The sequence below is a fragment of the Cherax quadricarinatus genome, chromosome 31, assembly GCF_038502225.1.
Source record: "Cherax quadricarinatus isolate ZL_2023a chromosome 31, ASM3850222v1, whole genome shotgun sequence".
In the NCBI taxonomy this organism is placed as follows: domain Eukaryota; kingdom Metazoa; phylum Arthropoda; class Malacostraca; order Decapoda; family Parastacidae; genus Cherax; species Cherax quadricarinatus.
Genome location: NC_091322.1, coordinates 10,014,770 through 10,033,753, shown reverse-complemented (window position 1 = coordinate 10,033,753; position 18,984 = coordinate 10,014,770). Strand labels below are relative to the sequence as shown.

Here is an 18,984-nt window from a genome sequence, read left to right as displayed (position 1 = left end):
TCAGGAAACATTTCGCCACACAGTGGCTTCATCAGTCCAATACAAAGAGGAAGGCTTAAGGAGAGGAGGAGAATGAGGTAATCAGTCCCTCAACCTGGAGTCGATGTGTTCAGTCCATCAATCTTGTAGAATGTACAGCATAGGGCCGTAGACGTGGCTTATATACTGTAGTGAGGTGAGGTGAAGCAGGCAGAGGCGGGGTCATAGTGATACCATCCACTAGTCGAAGTAGGTCTTCGTCCAAAGGTTGAACAAGTGTTGAAGAATTCTTTGTAACAAGATCCCATGATGCTGCTGTGTCTGACAGTTGTGATGAATGGTTTGAAAACCCGACAAGTTCAAGATTGAGACACTTATGCAGCATATGCGAATCTTTATTCAGGAAACGTTTCGCCACACAGTGGCTTCATCAGTCCAATACAAAGAGGAAAGCTTAAGGAGAGGAGGAGAATGAGGTAATCAGTCCCTCAACCTGGAGTCGATGTGTTCAGTCCATCAATCTTGTAGAATGTACAGCATAGGGCCGTAGACGTGGCTTATATACTGTGTAGTGAGGTGAGGTGAAGCAGGCGGAGGCGGGGTCATAGTGGTACCATCCACTAGTTGAAGTAGGTCTTCGTCCAAAGGTTGAACAAGTGTTGAAGAATTCTTTGTAACAAGATCCCATGATGCTGCTGTGTCTGACAGTTGTGATGAATGGTTTGAAAAACCCGACAAGTTGAAGATTGAGACACTTATGCAGCATATGCGAATCTTTATTCAGGAAACGTTTCGCCACACAGTGGCTTCATCAGTCCAATACAAAGAGGAAAGCTTAAGGAGAGGAGGAGAATGAGGTAATCAGTCCCTCAACCTGGAGTCGATGTGTTCAGTCCATCAATCTTGTAGAATGTACAGCATAGGGCCGTAGACGTGGCTTATATACTGTAGTGAGGTGAGGTGAGGTGAAGCAGGCGGAGGCGGGGTCATAGTGGTACCATCTACTAGTCGAAGTAGGTCTTCGTCCAAAGGTTGAACAAGTGTTGAAGAATTCTTTGTAACAAGATCCCATGATGCTGCTGTGTCTGACAGTTGTGATGAATGGTTTGAAAACCCGACAAGTTGAAGATTGAGACACTTATGCAGCATATGCGAATCTTTATTCAGGAAACGTTTCACCACACAGTGGCTTCATCAGTCCAATACAAAGAGGAAGGCTTAAGGAGAGGAGGAGAATGAGGTAATCAGTCCCTCAACCTGGAGTCGATGTGTTCAGTCCATCAATCTTGTAGAATGTACAGCATAGGGCCGTAGACATGGCTTATATACTGTAGTGAGGTGAGGTGAAGCAGGTGGAGGCGGGGTCATAGTGGTACCATCCACTAGTCGAAGTAGGTCTTCGTCCAAGGGTTGAACAAGTGTTGAAGAATTCTTTGTAACAAGATCCCATGATGCTGCTGTGTCTGACAGTTGTGATGAATGGTTTGAAAAACCGACAAGTTGAAGATTGAGACACTTATGCAGCATCGACTCCAGGTTGAGGGACTGATTACCTCATTCTCCTCCTCTCCTTAAGCCTTCCTCTTTGTATTGGACTGATGAAGCCACTGTGTGGTGAAACGTTTCCTGAATAAAGATTCGCATATGCTGCATAAGTGTCTCAATCTTCAACTTGTCGGTTTTTCAAACCATTCATCACAACTATCAGACACAGCAGCATCATGGGATCTTGTTACAAAGAATTCTTCAACACTTGTTCAACCTTTGGACGAAGACCTACTTCGACTAGTAGATGGTACCACTATGACCCCGCCTCCGCCTGCTTCACCTCACCTCACTACAGTATATAAGCCACGTCTACTGCCCTATGCTGTACATTCTACAAGATTGATGGACTGAACACATCGACTCCAGGTTGAGGGACTGATTACCTCATTCTCCTCCTCTTTGTATTGGACTGATGAAGCCACTGTGTGGCGAAACGTTTCCTGAATAAAGATTCGCATATGCTGCATAAGTGTCTCAATCTTCAACTTGTCGGTTTTTCAAACCATTCATCACAACTGTCAGACACAGCAGCATCATGGGATCTTGTTACAAAGAATTCTTCAACACTTGTTCAACCTTTGGACGAAGACCTACTTCGACTAGTGGATGGTACCACTATGACCCCGCCTCCGCCTGCTTCACCTCACCTCACTACAGTATATAAGCCACGTCTACGGCCCTATGCTGTACATTCTACAAGATTGATGGACTGAACACATCGACTCCAGGTTGAGGGACTGATTACCTCATTCTCCTCCTCTCCTTAAGCCTTCCTCTTTGTATTGGACTGATGAAGCCACTGTGTGGCGAAACGTTTCCTGAATAAAGATTCGCATATGCTGCATAAGTGTCTCAATCTTCAACTTGTCGGTTTTTCAAACCATTCATCACAACTGTCAGACACAGCAGCATCATGGGATCTTGTTACAAAGAATTCTTCAACACTTGTTCAACCTTTGGACGAAGACCTACTTCGACTAGTGGATGGTACCACTATGACCCCGCCTCCGCCTGCTTCACCTCACCTCACTACAGTATATAAGCCACGTCTACGGCCCTATGCTGTACATTCTACAAGATTGATGGATTGAACACATCGACTCCAGGTTGAGGGACTGATTACCTCATTCTCCTCCTCTCCTTAAGCCTTCCTCTTTGTATTGGACTGATGAAGCCACTGTGTGGCGAAACGTTTCCTGAATAAAGATTCGCATATGCTGCATAAGTGTCTCAATCTTCAACTTGTCGGTTTTTCAAACCATTCATCACAACTGTCAGACACAGCAGCATCATGGGATCTTGTTACAAAGAATTCTTCAACACTTGTTCAACCTTTGGACGAAGACCTACTTCGACTAGTGGATGGTACCACTATGACCCCGCCTCCGCCTGCTTCACCTCACCTCACTACAGTATATAAGCCACGTCTACGGCCCTATGCTGTACATTCTACAAGATTGATGGACTGAACACATCGACTCCAGGTTGAGGGACTGATTACCTCATTCTCCTCCTCTCCTTAACCCTTTGAGGGTCGACAGGCCCTCTCCGAAACTCGTTCTCAGGGTCGGCCAAATTTAAAAAAAAAAAAAAATTATTTTCTCTTATGAAAAGATAGAGAATCTTTTCCCGATCATAAAGACACCAAAAGTTTGAAATTTGATAGAAAACTTACGGAATTATGCTCTCGCAAAGTTAGCGGTCTCGGCGATATTTACGCATCGGCGATTTTGCCCACTTTGAGCCCCATTTTCGGCCAATTTCACTGTACTAGTCGACAAAAAACATGAATATTTCGCTAGAACTCCATTTTTTCTATCGAATGGGTGCAAGAAACCACCCATTTATAAATTCAACTATCCAGTACAGTGGTCAGAATTTAGCAATTTTGCCAATTTCACACAAATTTCAAAAGATGCCAATTTCTGAATAGGGTCCAGAATAAACAAGAAAGACATTCCTGGCACTAAAATGACATTTCCTCTAGTCATTAGTCACGTCTCAAGGGCCCTCTTATATCCTTTTGCTTTCCACTTTGAATTTTTATTCTCACAAAAAATATAAGATTTACTGTTATGCAGACTACTGCATTAGTGTAAAAAAATGGTATAAATATTATTGGTGCACTTGTAAAAGAATATTAGACTCACCAGTTGACGTGTATTGCACGCTTGGCACGATTTGTTTACTTTTGAAGTTTGGTAAAAATCGAACATTTCTGCTACTTTGAGCTCAATTTCAAGACACCTTTCATTGTAAAACCAGTCAAAATCATCTCAATTTCTGTAATATGTCTTCCATTCTATAAAATGAGACCAAGAAAACTAGAATACAACAATAAATACCATACGAAAATACACTGCAAAGTCGCTGATTTATTAAAAAAAAATGGTCAAAGTTTTTTTTTTCTCATTATGCACTGTGTGCTGCAGGATTTTTTTTAGACTGTGCACACTGACCACATAGACCCATTCTTTCACATGAAGGCCTACCAGCTTTCTCCCACTAGATTTGAGGCCGCTAGAATTTATGAGTACTAGTACGTCAAAAACCCCTACGCGTAAAACGTACTAGTACGACCAAAACCCTCAAAGGGTTAAGCCTTCCTCTTTGTATTGGACTGATGAAGCCACTGTGTGGCGAAACGTTTCCTGAATAAAGATTCGCATATGCTGCATAAGTGTCTCAATCTTCAACTTGTCGGTTTTTCAAACCATTCATCACAACTGTCAGACACAGCAGCATCATGGGATCTTGTTACAAAGAATTCTTCAACACTTGTTCAACCTTTGGACCAAGACCTACTTCGACTAGTGGATGGTACCACTATGACCCCGCCTCCGCCTGCTTCACCTCACCTCACTACAGTACAGTGGACCCCCGGTTAACGATATTTTTTCACTCCATAAGTATGTTCAGGTGCCAGTACTGACCGAATTTATTCCCATAAGGAATATTGTGAAGTAGATTAGTCCATTTCAGACCCCCAAACATACACGTACAAACGCACTTACATAAATACACTAACATAATTGGTCGCATTCGGAGGTAATCGTTATGCGGGGGTCCACTGTATATAAGCCACGTCTACGGCCCTATGCTGTACATTCTACAAGATTGATGGACTGAACACATCGACTCCACATAAAGGAACCTTCTTTGAGGGGACTGTAATTACAGTTTAAATATGTAAATTACTGACAAGTATTTACCACACATCTGCCTGATCACATATTTTTTGTAATTTTACACACGAAAGATGGACAAAATTTTATTCTTGCATGATGTATTGCAATGTACTGTTTTATTTCCTATTAAAAGTTAAATATTGATAGTGGTATTGGTTTGTACTTACTGTATTACATCACTGTTCACAAACTGATTACACCTATTGGGGTATAAAGGGTTATTTTAAAATCTTTGTATACAATGTTTAAGTCCCATGGTACCTCTTTCAATAAGTATCTCTCCCTGATACTTGACAGACAATCAGGTACACACTTGGTCCACAGCCAACTCTTTGCAGGTGGCTCTTGTGTGATGTGTGGGCAGCTGACTGTAGAGCACATTTTAACTATCCACAGTGACTTAGAGAAATTTTAGGTGTCTTCTTACATCAACAATTCAACAAGTATTTTGACTTATGTGAATTATTTTAACTTTATGGTAGCATGTATGTGTGTGTTTGCAATAAGTTTTTATTTTACAAAGATTTTGTCTTTAGTATTCTAATGTACGGTATATACTTTTTGTCAAGGGCAGTGAGCTATCTCACAGGTCAAACCACTCTTCAAAGCCTACACTTTCCTTCCACATATGTAACCCTCTCTCTTGCACTATTAACATACCCTGTTGAGCTACTTGTCTTCATCTTTTCTTTCTTTTCCAACATATATATCCTTACAATGACATATCAGAGGATACCATTTAAATAATAGAAAGTTTCATTCGTTTCCCAGCTTTCTGACTCATTTAACTGACTGGGGTTAGAATGTACTAATAGAAATTCTGGAATACTAGATCAGTGTGTGTACAGTGGAGCAATATTCATCGGTGGCATGTTCAGCACGCCTTCCATGTGCAGTGCATAGTATTTCAAGAAAATTACCTAGTGTGAATTTTAATACCTGTATGCCAATACATATGGAAATAATAATAACCCACATGGAGACAGAAACTCAGAAAATTAACTGGTCTGTATATTTCAACCCCTTGCTTGGGTCAAAATATATAGCCCAATTAATTTTCTGAGAGTGTCTCCATGGGGGTTATTACTGAGCACTGACAAGTGCTTTACACTTACTTTAGCTATTCATATGGAAATAAGCTTGTGAATTGTAGTATCAACATGCTTTAGTAAAAATACTGAACAACATAGCTAATTAACATTTTGATTCAGCAGTATCATTCTTCTGAGGCCTTCATTTCTTCTTTGACTAACTTGTAAGCATCACTGAATGTTAGTGGGGGTTTCTTCTTCATCTTTATGTACTGTTGAAAAAATCAGTAGTAAGATGATTAACCCAAAAATGAGAAAACTTTTTTAATTTAAACTAATGCTTTTCTTTAAAGTAATTTAGCTGATGCATTAACTAATACAGCTCTCCATAACACCTATGGTTTTAATATTAGTTTTTATTTTCACAAAAAAAAAATAAAAATAATGAGGCTTCACAGTAATAGTCATATTTCATTACGTGAGAATTTGTAATCATGTGACCAACTTTGTATTTATCTCTAATTGTTATTAAACAAAAAAGCTAAACCTGTCACTGAAGCTCTTTTGTTGTTTGCAGTCTTAAACTTTGTTCAACTTTATCAGTAAATAAAAATGTATAAAGGCTTAGCTGGTTTAGGATTCAAGTTTCTGCAAGTGATGATTGATTGACTAACCACATTAACAATTATATGTGCAATTCATACAGCAGGCATGTGTGACCATGTTAGGAGTGGATACAAATGGTTTTTGGGACTTAATGAGCTGTTGGAGTGTTAGCAGGGTAATATTTTGTGAAGGAATTCAGGGAAACTGATTAGCCAGACTCGAGTCCTGGAGGTGGGATATACAATGCCTGCACTCTAAAGGAGGGGTTTGGGATATATGCTGCTTAATGTGACATCTAAATTGTCATATCTGCATGCATCTGGCAAGACAGTAATAGTGTGATTGATGGTGAAAATGTTTCTTTTTCAGGTCACCCTGCCTCGGTAGGAGATGGCCAGTGTGTTAAAAAAAGAAAGTGTAAATGAAATGGCTAGATTAATTATTCTTACTGGATTGTTTGGAAGAATGACTATACAATTAACAATGCCAAAATAAAATAAAATTAGTAAAAACAGAGGAAAAAGTGAAAAGATTCATTTAATCTTACCTAGTATGAGAGATTATAGTACAAGCAGATAAATGGCTGTTAAGAGTTTTTGTAAGTTTTTTTTTTTTTGGGTTATTCAAAACTATGTTAAACAAATATTTGTTAAATATGGACTGCCTGTATTAATAAAAAAGGGCTAAACCCATGTGGGTTATTTAGTATTATATAGTAAACAGCCACTAATGTCAGGAAAGGAGGGAAGGAAGAGGTATAGAGGGTTAAGCTTGAATGAAAGAAAAAATCTAAGATGTAATAAACAAGTTTTTTTTTTTTAACACGTCAGCCGTTTCCCACCGAGGCATTGTGACCCAAAAAGAAAGAAAAAACTTTCATCATCATTCAACACTTTCACAATCACTCATACATAATCACTGCCTTTGCAGAGGCACTCAGATACGACAGCTTAGACATCCCTCCAAACTGCCAATATCCCAAACCCCTCCTTTAAATTGTATGCATTGTACTTCCCATTTCCAGGACTCAAGTCTGGCTAACCAGTTTCCCTGAATTCCTTCACAAAATATTACCCTACTCACACTCCAACAGCTCATCAGGTCCCAAAAACCATCCATCTCCACTCACTCCTATTAACACACTCATGCACACTTCCTGGAAGTCCAAGCTCCTTGCCCACAAAACCTTCTTTACCCGCTCCCTCCAACCTTTTCGAGGACAACCCCTACCCTGCCTTCCTTCCTTTACAGATTTATATAATAATAATAACAGTTTATTAGAACATGATACATAGTTGTACAAGGTATTATAGTAGTTGGGTGTACATATCAAAAGCCCCTTGTATGCAGAGCATTATGGGCAGGCTTAAAATTAACTTAAGATTATCGAAGCTATAATAAATTTACTGGAACAGTTACTGAGTGACTTACTGTTAGATACTCCAGTACAACCATCGACTTCAGTACCAGAACCTCTACCATCCACCTCAGCCCAGTAAGGCCACAGCATAACTCCACTCTCTTTACAATCATCCACAAACACCAGCACCCACAATTTAAGGTAAGAAATACTATTATTTCTTTTACATTTGTAGTTTTAAGCAGTAAAAACAACATAATACATCACAACATTGAACTACAACTACATATTGTGGAGGCTTAAAAAAAAGTTGCTTGGCTTTTTGGAGCTCCCAGGAACGTAACCCTAGTTTTCCCATAAGTTCTTTAGTTCATCTAACACGATTTTACCTAACATGGCATTTTTCAGGAACGTAACTACTGTGCTAAATGACGGTCTACTGTATATGTAGTCATACAATTTATTAATCAGATCTAATCAAATCAAATCAATGATCTGTAGTGCAGTAACAGTTCATATGGTCATTAGATGAGTTACAGTGCATTCAAGAGAATGGATTATTCTATTAGGTAATGCTATAAAAACACAGATTGATAAGGTTTCTCTAATTATACAACTGGGTTATACATTTATGAAATATAAGTTATTTAATATTTACATTAGATTAGATATGAAAATTTATTGATCTCTGAGCATTTATTTATGGGGTCCTAAGGCTAGGGGAGTAACACAGTGAGTAATGATATTTTGGGGCAGTAGAAAGTGATTTGTTAACTATGTAGGTAAAGTTAAATTATGTACTGTGTATTTAGTTTTGGGTGTGTAGGTGGTTTTTTAGAAGTCTTGAATTGATATACAGTGTTTCTTTGGTAATTACTGGTAATGAATTTCAAATTTTTGGGCCTTTTATGTGCACTGAGTTTTTACATAGTCTGAGATGGACACAGGGAACATCAAAGAGTGATTTACTGTTATGCAGACTACTGCAATATTGTAATAATTGTATAAATAATGTCAACCCATTCATGACTGCATATTAGAATGGCTACTTGGACATTTATTGAAAAATGACATCATTTGTTTACTTTTGAAGTTCCATTTCAAGCTTCTTTTCATAGTAAAACCAATCAAAATCACCTCTATTTCTATAATATGTTTTCCATTCTATCAAATGAGATCAAGAAAATGAGAATACAACCATAAATACTATACGAAAATAGACCACAAAGTTGGCATTTTAATTAAAACAAAACGGTCGGAGTTTTTTTTTTCCTCATTATGCACTGTGTGCTGTAGGATTTTTTACATATGGTGCACACTGATCACACAGACCCATTCTCTCACATGTGGGCCTACCAGCTTTCTCCTGCCTGATTTGAAGCCGCTAGAATTTATGAGTATATATACATCAAAAACGGTGGCTCATCATAAGACGTATATATACAACTGAAACAGTCAAAGGGTTAAGTATTGGTGGAGTGTGTTGTCTGGAGTGGGAATTTGTTATTCTGACTGCAGCCTTTTGCTGGGTAATTAATGGTTTGAGATGATTTATTGTTGTTGAGCCCCATGCACAGATTCCAGAGGTGAGATAGGGGTAAATAAGTGAGTGATACAGTGCAAGGAGAGCTGAATGTGGAACATAGTACCATATCTTCGATAGTATGCTTGCGGTCTTGGAGACTTTCTTGGAAATTTGTTGTAAATGTGTCTGAAATTTGAGGCTATTAAGGTGGATTCCTAAGAATTTTCCCTCTGTGAGTTTTGTGATAGGTGTTCCATTTATAATTATGTTAAGGGGAACATTTGTAGCTCTGCTCCCAAACTGAATGAAACAGGTTTTGTCAATACTGAGAGTAAGCTTGTTAATCATCATCCAGGTAGATATTTTCTGTAATTCAGTATTTACAGTATTAGCTAGTATGACTGGGCTTGGGTGAGAGAAGATGTATGTAGTGTCATCTGCAAATAGTATGGGTTTGAGTAGTTGAGATGCATTTGGTAGGTCGTTTATGTAAATGAGAAAGAGAAGTGGGCCGAGGACACTTTCCTGTGGGACACCGCCTGTAATTGGTCGTGTGGACGAGTTAGCTCCATTTGTGTACACATATTGGCTTCTGTTGCTAAGGTATGACTTTAGGTAGTTGAGGGAGGGCCCTCTTATACCATAATGTGATAATCTTATGTGCAACAAATCATGGTCAACTGTATCAAAAGCTTCACATAGATCAATGAAGATTCCCAATGGAACTTCTTTTTTCTCAGGTGCAGTGTATATTAGTTCTAGCGTGTGTATAGTAGCATCATTCGTGTTTTTATTAGGCCTGAACCCAAACTGACAGGGGTTGAGTATGTTGTGAGAGATGAGGTAGGAATAGATCTGGATATGAATTAATTTTTCAAAGATTTTAGAGAGAAGGGGTAAGTTAGATATTGGCCTATAGTTATTCAAGTCTGTTTGATCTCCTCCTTTATGTATGGGGGTGACCCTCACTCTTTTGAGAATTGAGGGGAAGGTAGAGGATTCGATGGATTTGTTAAAGAGTGTTGCAATAGTTGGTAACAGCATTTGAGAAGCTTTTTTGTATATAAAGGGTGGTAAGTTATTTAAATCTCTTGCCTTGTTCTTTAGTGTGTTGATAATGAGTGAAACTTCTGTTGGGTTGGTCGGAGGTAGGAATAGTGTGTTCGGGTAGGTGCCAGTGAGGTAGTCGTTAGGTGGGGTGTTTGAGCTTGGGATTTTGCTCACCAGGTTTTTTCCTATGATGGAGAAGAAAACATTGAATCTGTTTGCTGTTTCAGTCGGTGGGAGAAGGGGTTCATCTGATTGTTCTGTTTCCTGATAATTTTTAGTTCCTAGAATTTCAGATAGGGTTTTCCAGGTCTCTTTCATATCACCTTTTAAGTTAAGTAATCTGTTCTCGTAATACAATTTTTTTGCCCTTCTTATCAGGCTGGTTAGGACTGACAAGTAACGTTTTGTTTGGTCTCTGGTTATTTGGCCCTTTCTGTATTGTTTTTCATATAGGTGCTTTATATTTATGGATTTGAGGATGCTGGATGTTAGCCAGGGGCTGTTCAGTCTCTTAGCTGTGATCTGTTTAGTTTTTTAGGGCAATGCACATTATAGAGGTGTTGGGTCTTTTTTTTGAAAATTATTAATACATTTGTCAGTATCTGTATAGATTTCTAGCTCAGTTTGCCAGTCGGATGTTTGTCACTGCTGTTGTGAAGTTATCAATAGCTGTCTCATTATGAAGTCTGAAGGTAACTTTAGGTAATTTACCTAGATTGGTTATGAGAAAGGTAGGGTAGTGGTCTGTGGTGTTATTTGCGATTATGCCTGATTTTAAAGGGAATATGCTCTCCAAGCCATTCTACTTTGTTCCATTCTCTCTAAATGACCAAACCATCTCAACACCCTCTCTTCAGCCCTCTGACTAATACTTCTAGTAACTCCACACCTCCTAATTTCCAAACTACGAATTCTCTGCATAATATTTACACCACACATTAGGTTCCTTGATGCTGGTAAGGGGCTCTTGATCTAAGGAACTGGATCTGTGCTCCAGTTCCCTGAATATCTTCCATCCCCCCTACAGGCACTGTATAATCCTACGGGTTTAGTGCTTCCCCCTTGATTATAATAATGCACCACACATTGCCCAGTTATGTAATAAACCAGTTTCAGTTATGATGTAATAAACTACTTTCAGTTAAGATGTCATAGTTTGTACTGAAGGTGGAACTTTTTAAGAGGGCATCAGGGTTAAAAAAAAAATGGCTGAGAAGTGAACTCCGTTATTTATAGCCTGATTTCTTTCAATTTTGGTGTACGTTAAAAAGCATCTTTCTATCATACATTGCCCAAGTTTCAGTAAGATAGTCCAACAAACAAATGAGATCCAATTCCCTAGATCAAGAGCAAGAACCCCTCACCAGCGTCAAGGAACCTCCCTTGAGGCCCACTCGCATCTGGAAGCAAAAAATCAACCAAGTGACTACTCGTACAGTGGACCCCCAAATTACATAATTAATCCGCTCCAGAGAGAGTGACTTGTCCCGAATCTGACGATTTCTGAATTAATTTTCCCCATAAAAAATAATGGAAATTCAATTAATCCGTTGTAGGCACCCAAAAGTATTAAAAAAATGTTTTCTACGTGAAATATACATTTACCTACACAGAAAACAATGATACATGAAGAATAAAACAATAACACCACACTTACCTTTATTAAAGACATAGTGATGTATGGAAGATGGGAGGAGGAAGAGGATGCAGGAGTTTACAATTGTTTGGAAGGGGAATCCCCTTCCATAAAGACTTCAGGTACCAAGTCCCTATCCTGGGTTACTTCCCTTCTTTGTTTTTTAATGCCACTAGGACCAGCTTGAGAGTCACTGGACCCCTGTTGCTCAAACAAATGTTCCAGAGAGGTCTGTTTCTGGCATATGTTAGGAATTGTGTTGGGAGACAAGACAAGATAGTCCTTCAATATGACACTAATATCAGCTCTTTGGCTTATTTATGTAGCACAATTCATCTAATATGACATAATAAAGAATATTAATAACATAGAAACATGATATATACTCAAGAATGAATAAAATATGGCATTAAGAATGTCACGAGTGGTGGTGTGTTGTTTATTGTTGAGTGTATAAGGGCCACTGAAAGATAAGCCTTACATAGTGGTGGTGAAGGCAGCAGTGTTAGTCAGTAGCCCTATATACCTCCAACAACAATGGAGGAGTCAGTTTTGTGCTGTCCTTTTTCTATTGATTAATCACTTAGCTTACTTGCTACACTGTTAATGCTACACTTTATCGTTGGCTGGCACTATAGCCTTTATCAATTCCTGATGCTTTAGTATCTTACATATTGGAGAATCACTGAAAAAGGTACATTCTCCCCTCTCTTTCAGCCCTTTACCAAAGAGCTGGCTGGCATTAGAAGCTTTCTTTGGGTCCATGGTGGCTTATTTAGCAGTTACAAGCACTAAAAAGAATGGAATAATACAAAATGTATCGTAGGGTTAACGCTCTCGCTTCACACGGTGAGGGCCTGGGTTCGATTCCCAGCCAGAGTAGAAACATTGAACGTGTTTCTTTCAACCTGTTGTCTATGTTCCCCATCAGTAAAATGGGTACCTGGGTGTTAGTCGACTGGTGTGGGTCGCATCCTGGGACACTGACCTAAGGAGGCCTGGTCACAGACCGGGCCGCGGGGGCGTTGACCCCCGGAACTCTCTCCAGGTAAACTCCAGGTATGAACGCGTGAGATCTTCTTCACTGGCTGGTAAACAATAGATGTACATGAAGAGTCGGGGCCACTCAGGCCACACGGACACATTCTGGACGAATGACTTATACCAAGATCAGTGACATTCACCGAGCCAATATTTTGACGAAAAAACATTACTTATTCCGAATATTACTTATTCTGATGACGACTTAATCCTGGGGTCCACTCTTAAGTAGAGGTTCCACCGTACAGTGGAACCTCAGTTGTCAACTGCATTACTCATCAAACAAATTGGTTTTCAAATGAGGAATTTGAGAAAAAATGTCCTGGTTTTCATACATGCTCTTGGTTGTTGACGGACAATATGAATGGGAAAGTGTTAAAATGGAGTGTGAAACAGACTTCACTAGACAGGTTTTTCATAAGACAAAGAACCAGTGAGCCAAAACAAGGTGTTATTGGTGAAGAGAGACAAAAAAGAGAAACAACACCAGGACAGTTGCCTGCCATATTAACAGATGGTGACTCTCCTTCCAAGCAGTTACATACCCCCTCCTCTCCTCCACCTCCTGCTTCCAGTATGCCATTAGCTCTCTTCTGACAGGTATGCAGCAGTTAAATTTTCATTTACTGTACAGTATTTCAGTTAAATTTTGATTTAATATTCATTTTTACAGTTTCCCTGTGCTGTATAATTTTATACATTGTTTTATGTAGTACAGTAGACCCTCATATTACACGGCAGTTACTTTCCTGAAAATGCCGTGTTAGATAAGTCCATGTTATATAAACTGAAGGACTTATGGTAAAAACAGGGTTACGTTCCTGGGATCCCCCCAAAAGCCAAACAACTTTTTTTTAGACATCCAGATCTTACAAAAATAAAAATTATAATGTTGTTTTTGTTGCTTGAGACTACAAATGCAATAAAAATATTATTATTTACCTTAAATTGTGGTTGCTGGTGTATGTCAGTGATTGTGAAGAGAGTGGAGATGCATGGCCTGAGGTGGATGGTTGTTGGTTGTTGGCAGAAGTGGATGATTTGAGGTTCTGGTACTAAAGTCAATGGTTGTATTGGAGTGTGCATAAATTCTCTAGTGGATCTCTGGCTTCTTTTACCCTGCAATATATTATACATTATTCTAGAAGCTTGGTACTGCCAGGTTGGAGTCAGAATCCATTGAGGCAACTAGTTTTTTCATTACTTGTGTAGTTACACTTGAATGACTTAATAATGCCCCAATCCAGTGGTTGTATTAAAGATGTATTAGGAGGTAAAAATACAACTTTTACACGTGGGGGTCACATCCAGCATGGCTTCTGGACGAGTACGGGAACTGTCAAGGCCCGGTGGCCTGGTGGCTAAAGCTCCCGCTTCACGCACGGAGGGCCCGGGTTCGATTCCCGGCGGGTGGAAACATTTCGACACGTTTCTTTACACATGTTGTCCTGTTCACCTAGCAGCAAATAGGTACCTGGGTGTTTCTGGAGTTTATCTGGAGAGAGTTCCGGGGGTCAACGCCCCCGCGGCCCGGTCTGTGACCAGGCCTCCTTAGGTCAGTGTCCCAGGATGCGACCCACACCAGTCGACTAACACCCAGGTACCCATTTTACTGATGGGTGAACATAGACAACAGGTGGAAAGAAACACGTCCAATGTTTCTACTCTGGCTGGGAATCGAACCCAGGCCCTCACCGTGTGAAGCGAGAGCATCCTGGGGGACAAGATTAAGGACCCCAATGGAAATAAGTTAGACAGTCCTCGATGACGCACTGACTTTCTTGGGTTATCCTGGGTGGCTAACCCTCCGGGGTTAAAAATCCGAACAAAATCTTATTCTTATTCTTAAGAGAGTCTTAAATGCAAGGTTCTTGCTGTGCAGGTAAAACTTGACTTCAGGAATAATGTGTTGCTTAACCCTTTGACTGCCGCAGGCCCCTTTCTGAAACTGTCATTCTATGTCGCAAAATATCAAAAAAAAAAACAAAAAAATAATTTTTTTCTTATGAAAATTTTAAGATTATTTTTCTGAGTGTTTTAGTCCAAAACAAAAATTTTTGCCATCAGTACTTACGGAGATATAGAGGTATGAAGTTTGCAAAAATGAGCCGTGTATGGCAACAGCGGTGACTGCCGCTCACCAGGTAAACTTTGGTTTACAGTATATACCAATATACAGTCACTGGACATATTCCTAGAAGTTCTGCAGCTTGTGGAACTCTTTGAAACATGTTTTCATACACAATGGTGCTTTACACTCCTCACACATAAAACCAGTGTGTGTGCATTTTTCTGGACTTTTTTTTTTTTATGTGCAAAGACAAAACACTTCGTCTGAGCAGTTTTCTTCAAAGTATTAGCAGGCAGTTGTGTTATGTAGTTATCCTAGGTAAATGGTCATGTATCATCATTCCTTCCTTCCTGCATTTGTTTCCTACCTTCCTTCCTATCTTCCTGCATTCCTTTTCTACCTTCCTGCATTCCTTTCCTACCTTCCTGCATTCCTTTCCTACCTTCCTGTAATCCTTTCCTTCCTACCTACCTTCCTTCCTACATTCTTTCATCTTTCCTTACTTTTTTCCTTCCTTTCATCTCCTTCCTTCATTCGTGCCTTCCATTCTTCCTTCCTTCTGGTTTCTATAATATATATACACATATATAGTCACTAGATACTTTCATATAACTGTTATTATCTTCATTCAGAAAGCTTGTCTTGTGTGCGAGTGTGTGGCTTATAATTGTTTTGAGTCAGGAGTTGGCAGCTGTCAAAATGACATACAGTGCACCCCCAGTATTCGATATTAATCAGTTCCTGAGAGCTCATCGAATACCGAAAATATCGAAAAGCGAATCAATTTTCCCCATAAGAAATAATGGAAATCAAATTAATCCGTGCAAGACACCTAAAAGTATGAAAAAAATATATTTTACCACATGAAATATTAAGTTTAATGCAATAGAATAATTACAATAACAATACAATAATAACAATAGAATAATTGACACTTACCTTTAATGAAGATCTGGTGATAATTGATGGGATGGGAGGAGGGGAGAGTGTGGATGGTGTAAGTGTTTAGAAGGGAAATCCCCTTCCATTAGGACTTGAGGTAGCAAGTCCTTTTCCGGGGTTAATTCCCTTCTTCTTTTAATGCCACTAGGACCAGCTTGAGAGTCACTGGACCTCTGTCGCACAACAAATCTGTCCATAGAGCTCTGTACCTCCCGTTCCTTTACGATTTGTCTAAAATGGGCCACAACATTGTCATTGTAATAGTCACCAGCATGGCTTGCAATAGCTATGTTAGGGTGATTTTCATCCATAAAGGTTTGCAGTTCAACCCACTGTGCACACATTTCCTTAATTTTTGAAGTAGGCACAATGGATTCCACAACTGGCATAGGCTTCTCAGGGTTAGCCCCAAACCCTTCAAAATCTTTCTTAATTTCCATACTAATTCTCACCCTTTTTACCACAGGGTTAGCACTAGAAGCTTTCTTGGGGCCCATGGTGACTTATTTTGCAGAAACAAGCACCAAAAAGAGTGATAATATGGAATGTACCAAATGTATCCTTAGATGCGCGCACACTGGCTGGCTTGTAAACACTGGCACACATGGGGCAGTTCAGACCACACGTGGACACGTCTCATACGAATCCCATCGAATACCAGGTTTTCGATCAGATACTGAGGCGGAATTTTTGCGTTAAAATGGTATTATCGAATACCAATGCCATCAAATTCCGGGGGTCCACTGTATTGTCTCATTACTCACTCCCCCTACCGCCTGTCAAAACAATGGGGTCGGATGCTGCTTCCCCTCCATTCTATCTAATTATCTTTCTTCCTCATTCTATCTCTTTCAATCTGTCTCTCTCTTTCTATCTGTCTATCTCTGTCTCACAGGTACACATAAATACAAGTATACATAGTATAAATTGCCTAGGATAACCCAAAAAATCCAGACAAAGTGCTACACTCTGCTTGAAGATGTGAGTAAACGTAATGATGACACAGTCTTGTGGCTCTCTCTGAGACAGAGAGCTAGACAGATAGACAGGGAGCTTGGCAGACAGACAAATAGACAGACAGAAATGTTTGTGTACCAGCAAAAACAAAGTGAGGGTGATGGTGTTCTAATCTTTTCTTATCAGCTGCACCCTCCCCCACCCTCGTTTACGCTCATCAAACGTCAGCTCTTATCAGATGTTATCTCCCCTTATCTTGTCACTGTCATGGGGTGGACTTTTTTTTTCTTGCTTCAAGGGAACAATATTATTACATCTTCTTCTTCTTCCTCTTCTCCCTCCTTCTCCTCCATTGCTTTTGGTCTCAAACTCCTCAAAATCATGAAATTGATCTTCACTGACACTTCTATCTGTGTTAGAGCATCGCTTGGGAAGAGAAGAGTCCCAGATTTGCTGGGGAGTCACATATTTCTTTCCGCTAAGCATGCTGAAAAAGGATGACTGAAATGGCATTCCCACAATGCACCACTGGCTCCCCGATTTTTTTATATAGTGCACACTGACCATGGAGACCCATTCTCTCACATGTGGGCCTACCAGCTTTCTCCTGCTTGATTTGAAGCCGCTAGAATTTATGCGTATAAATACGTCAGAAACAGTGGTGCGTAAGACGTATTTATACAGTGTAAACAGTCAAAGGGTTAAACCAGTCAATAAATATTTCCTCTGTCATCCATGCTGATTGGTTTGACCTCCAAATTACTGGTGAGGTATTTTTATCTACAACTTTCAAAGCACGAGGATTCTTAGAGTGATAAATAACCATGGGCTTACACCTGACGCATTTCCGCAAAAGAGCAAGGTGAAGCGATCCTTTACTGCCTTGAAGCCCAGTGCAGACCCGTGGAGACAGTGATCTCACCCACAGCCAGGTGGCGGCCTGAGCTAGGGAAATATCCCACGGGCGATGCTCCAAATTTTTTCCCCTCCCGCAAACCGAACTGTGTTAAATTAATTTTGCGAAGTGTTGTATAAAATTATGCTGCAATTTTTCAATCGTGTAATAACCAAAACATGCCAAATAAATCTGTGTAATGTGAAGGTCTACTGTATAACAAGTTATTTGCAACTAGTTCTAGATTGGACAATGTACAGCCTTCTCAAAATTCATAAACAAAGCTTTGCAATAAAAAAGCTTCATTGCAACATCCAGTCATAACTGCCAAATATCTTTACTGACACCATTTACAATTTTGTCTAAATCTGAAGAGGAAACACAATAATACTATTGTTACAGCTGTGAGTACATAACCCACCTAGATTTAGCAAACATTTTAAATACTATCTGCCTGGAGTCTACCTGGAGGGTGTTCCAGGGGTCAATGCCTTCATGGCCCAGTCCTTGGCCAGGCCTCCCAGTGGATCAGGGCCTGATCAACCAGGCTGTTACTTCTGGCCACACATAGTCCAACAAACAAACCATAGCCCAGCTGATCAGATACTGACTTTAGGTAATACTATGCCATATGACAATGAGCATACAATACTTGTACTAGTATAGAAATCCTCAAACTGTTTAAGTTATACCTTTTCTGTGCTTCTGAGAGAAGTGTAGCGGTGTGAGGAACTCAGAGTGGCAGAATAGGCCTGGTGCAGTTTCTGCTGACTGTCGAGAAATTGTCTTGTTAAAGCTACTTGTTGCTGCATCAAGTCATGAACACCAACCATACCACACATTCCAAACAAACCTGAAAAATAATGAAAAAAATTTAAATTAAAAAATTAATGAAAGGAATCTACTGATTATACAGCCTCTTCTCACTTAACGATGGAGTTCTGTTCCTAAGTCCACTTCGGTAAACAAATTCATCGCTAAGTGAGGAGCACACTATAATGGTAGTGGGTTTGTGTCAACCATCTTTGATATTGTTTTAATGTCACCTCTGCACCATTTATAAAATTTCTGGTATATTTTTAAATGTTTATACAGTAGTGTACTGTACGTATATTGAAATATAAACAGAATAAAGGAAATCAGTTCTAATATACA

The 18,984-nt window shown here is 39.6% G+C and overlaps 1 protein-coding gene across 16 annotated transcripts in view; it reads right to left on the bottom strand.

Moving 5' to 3' along the window:
- LOC128698225 (peptidyl-prolyl cis-trans isomerase 1) overlaps nucleotides 1-18,984 on the bottom strand; it is a 62,314-nt gene that overhangs the window by 13,991 nt on the left and 29,339 nt on the right. For 12 of the 16 annotated variants that reach the window (XM_053790390.2, XM_070090180.1, XM_070090186.1 and 9 more), the window contains 3 exons: nucleotides 18,522-18,682; nucleotides 13,907-14,083; nucleotides 4,797-6,018 (listed from right to left, as the gene is read on the bottom strand). In XM_053790390.2, the coding sequence (XP_053646365.2) occupies nucleotides 5,932-6,018; nucleotides 13,907-14,083; nucleotides 18,522-18,682 (425 nt within the window). In that variant the 3' untranslated portion in view covers nucleotides 4,797-5,931. Of the gene's footprint in view, nucleotides 1-4,796; nucleotides 6,019-13,906; nucleotides 14,084-18,521; nucleotides 18,683-18,984 lie in introns of those variants that run through there. The other 4 variants (XM_070090182.1, XM_070090187.1, XR_011392641.1 and 1 more) reach the window with 3 other exon arrangements.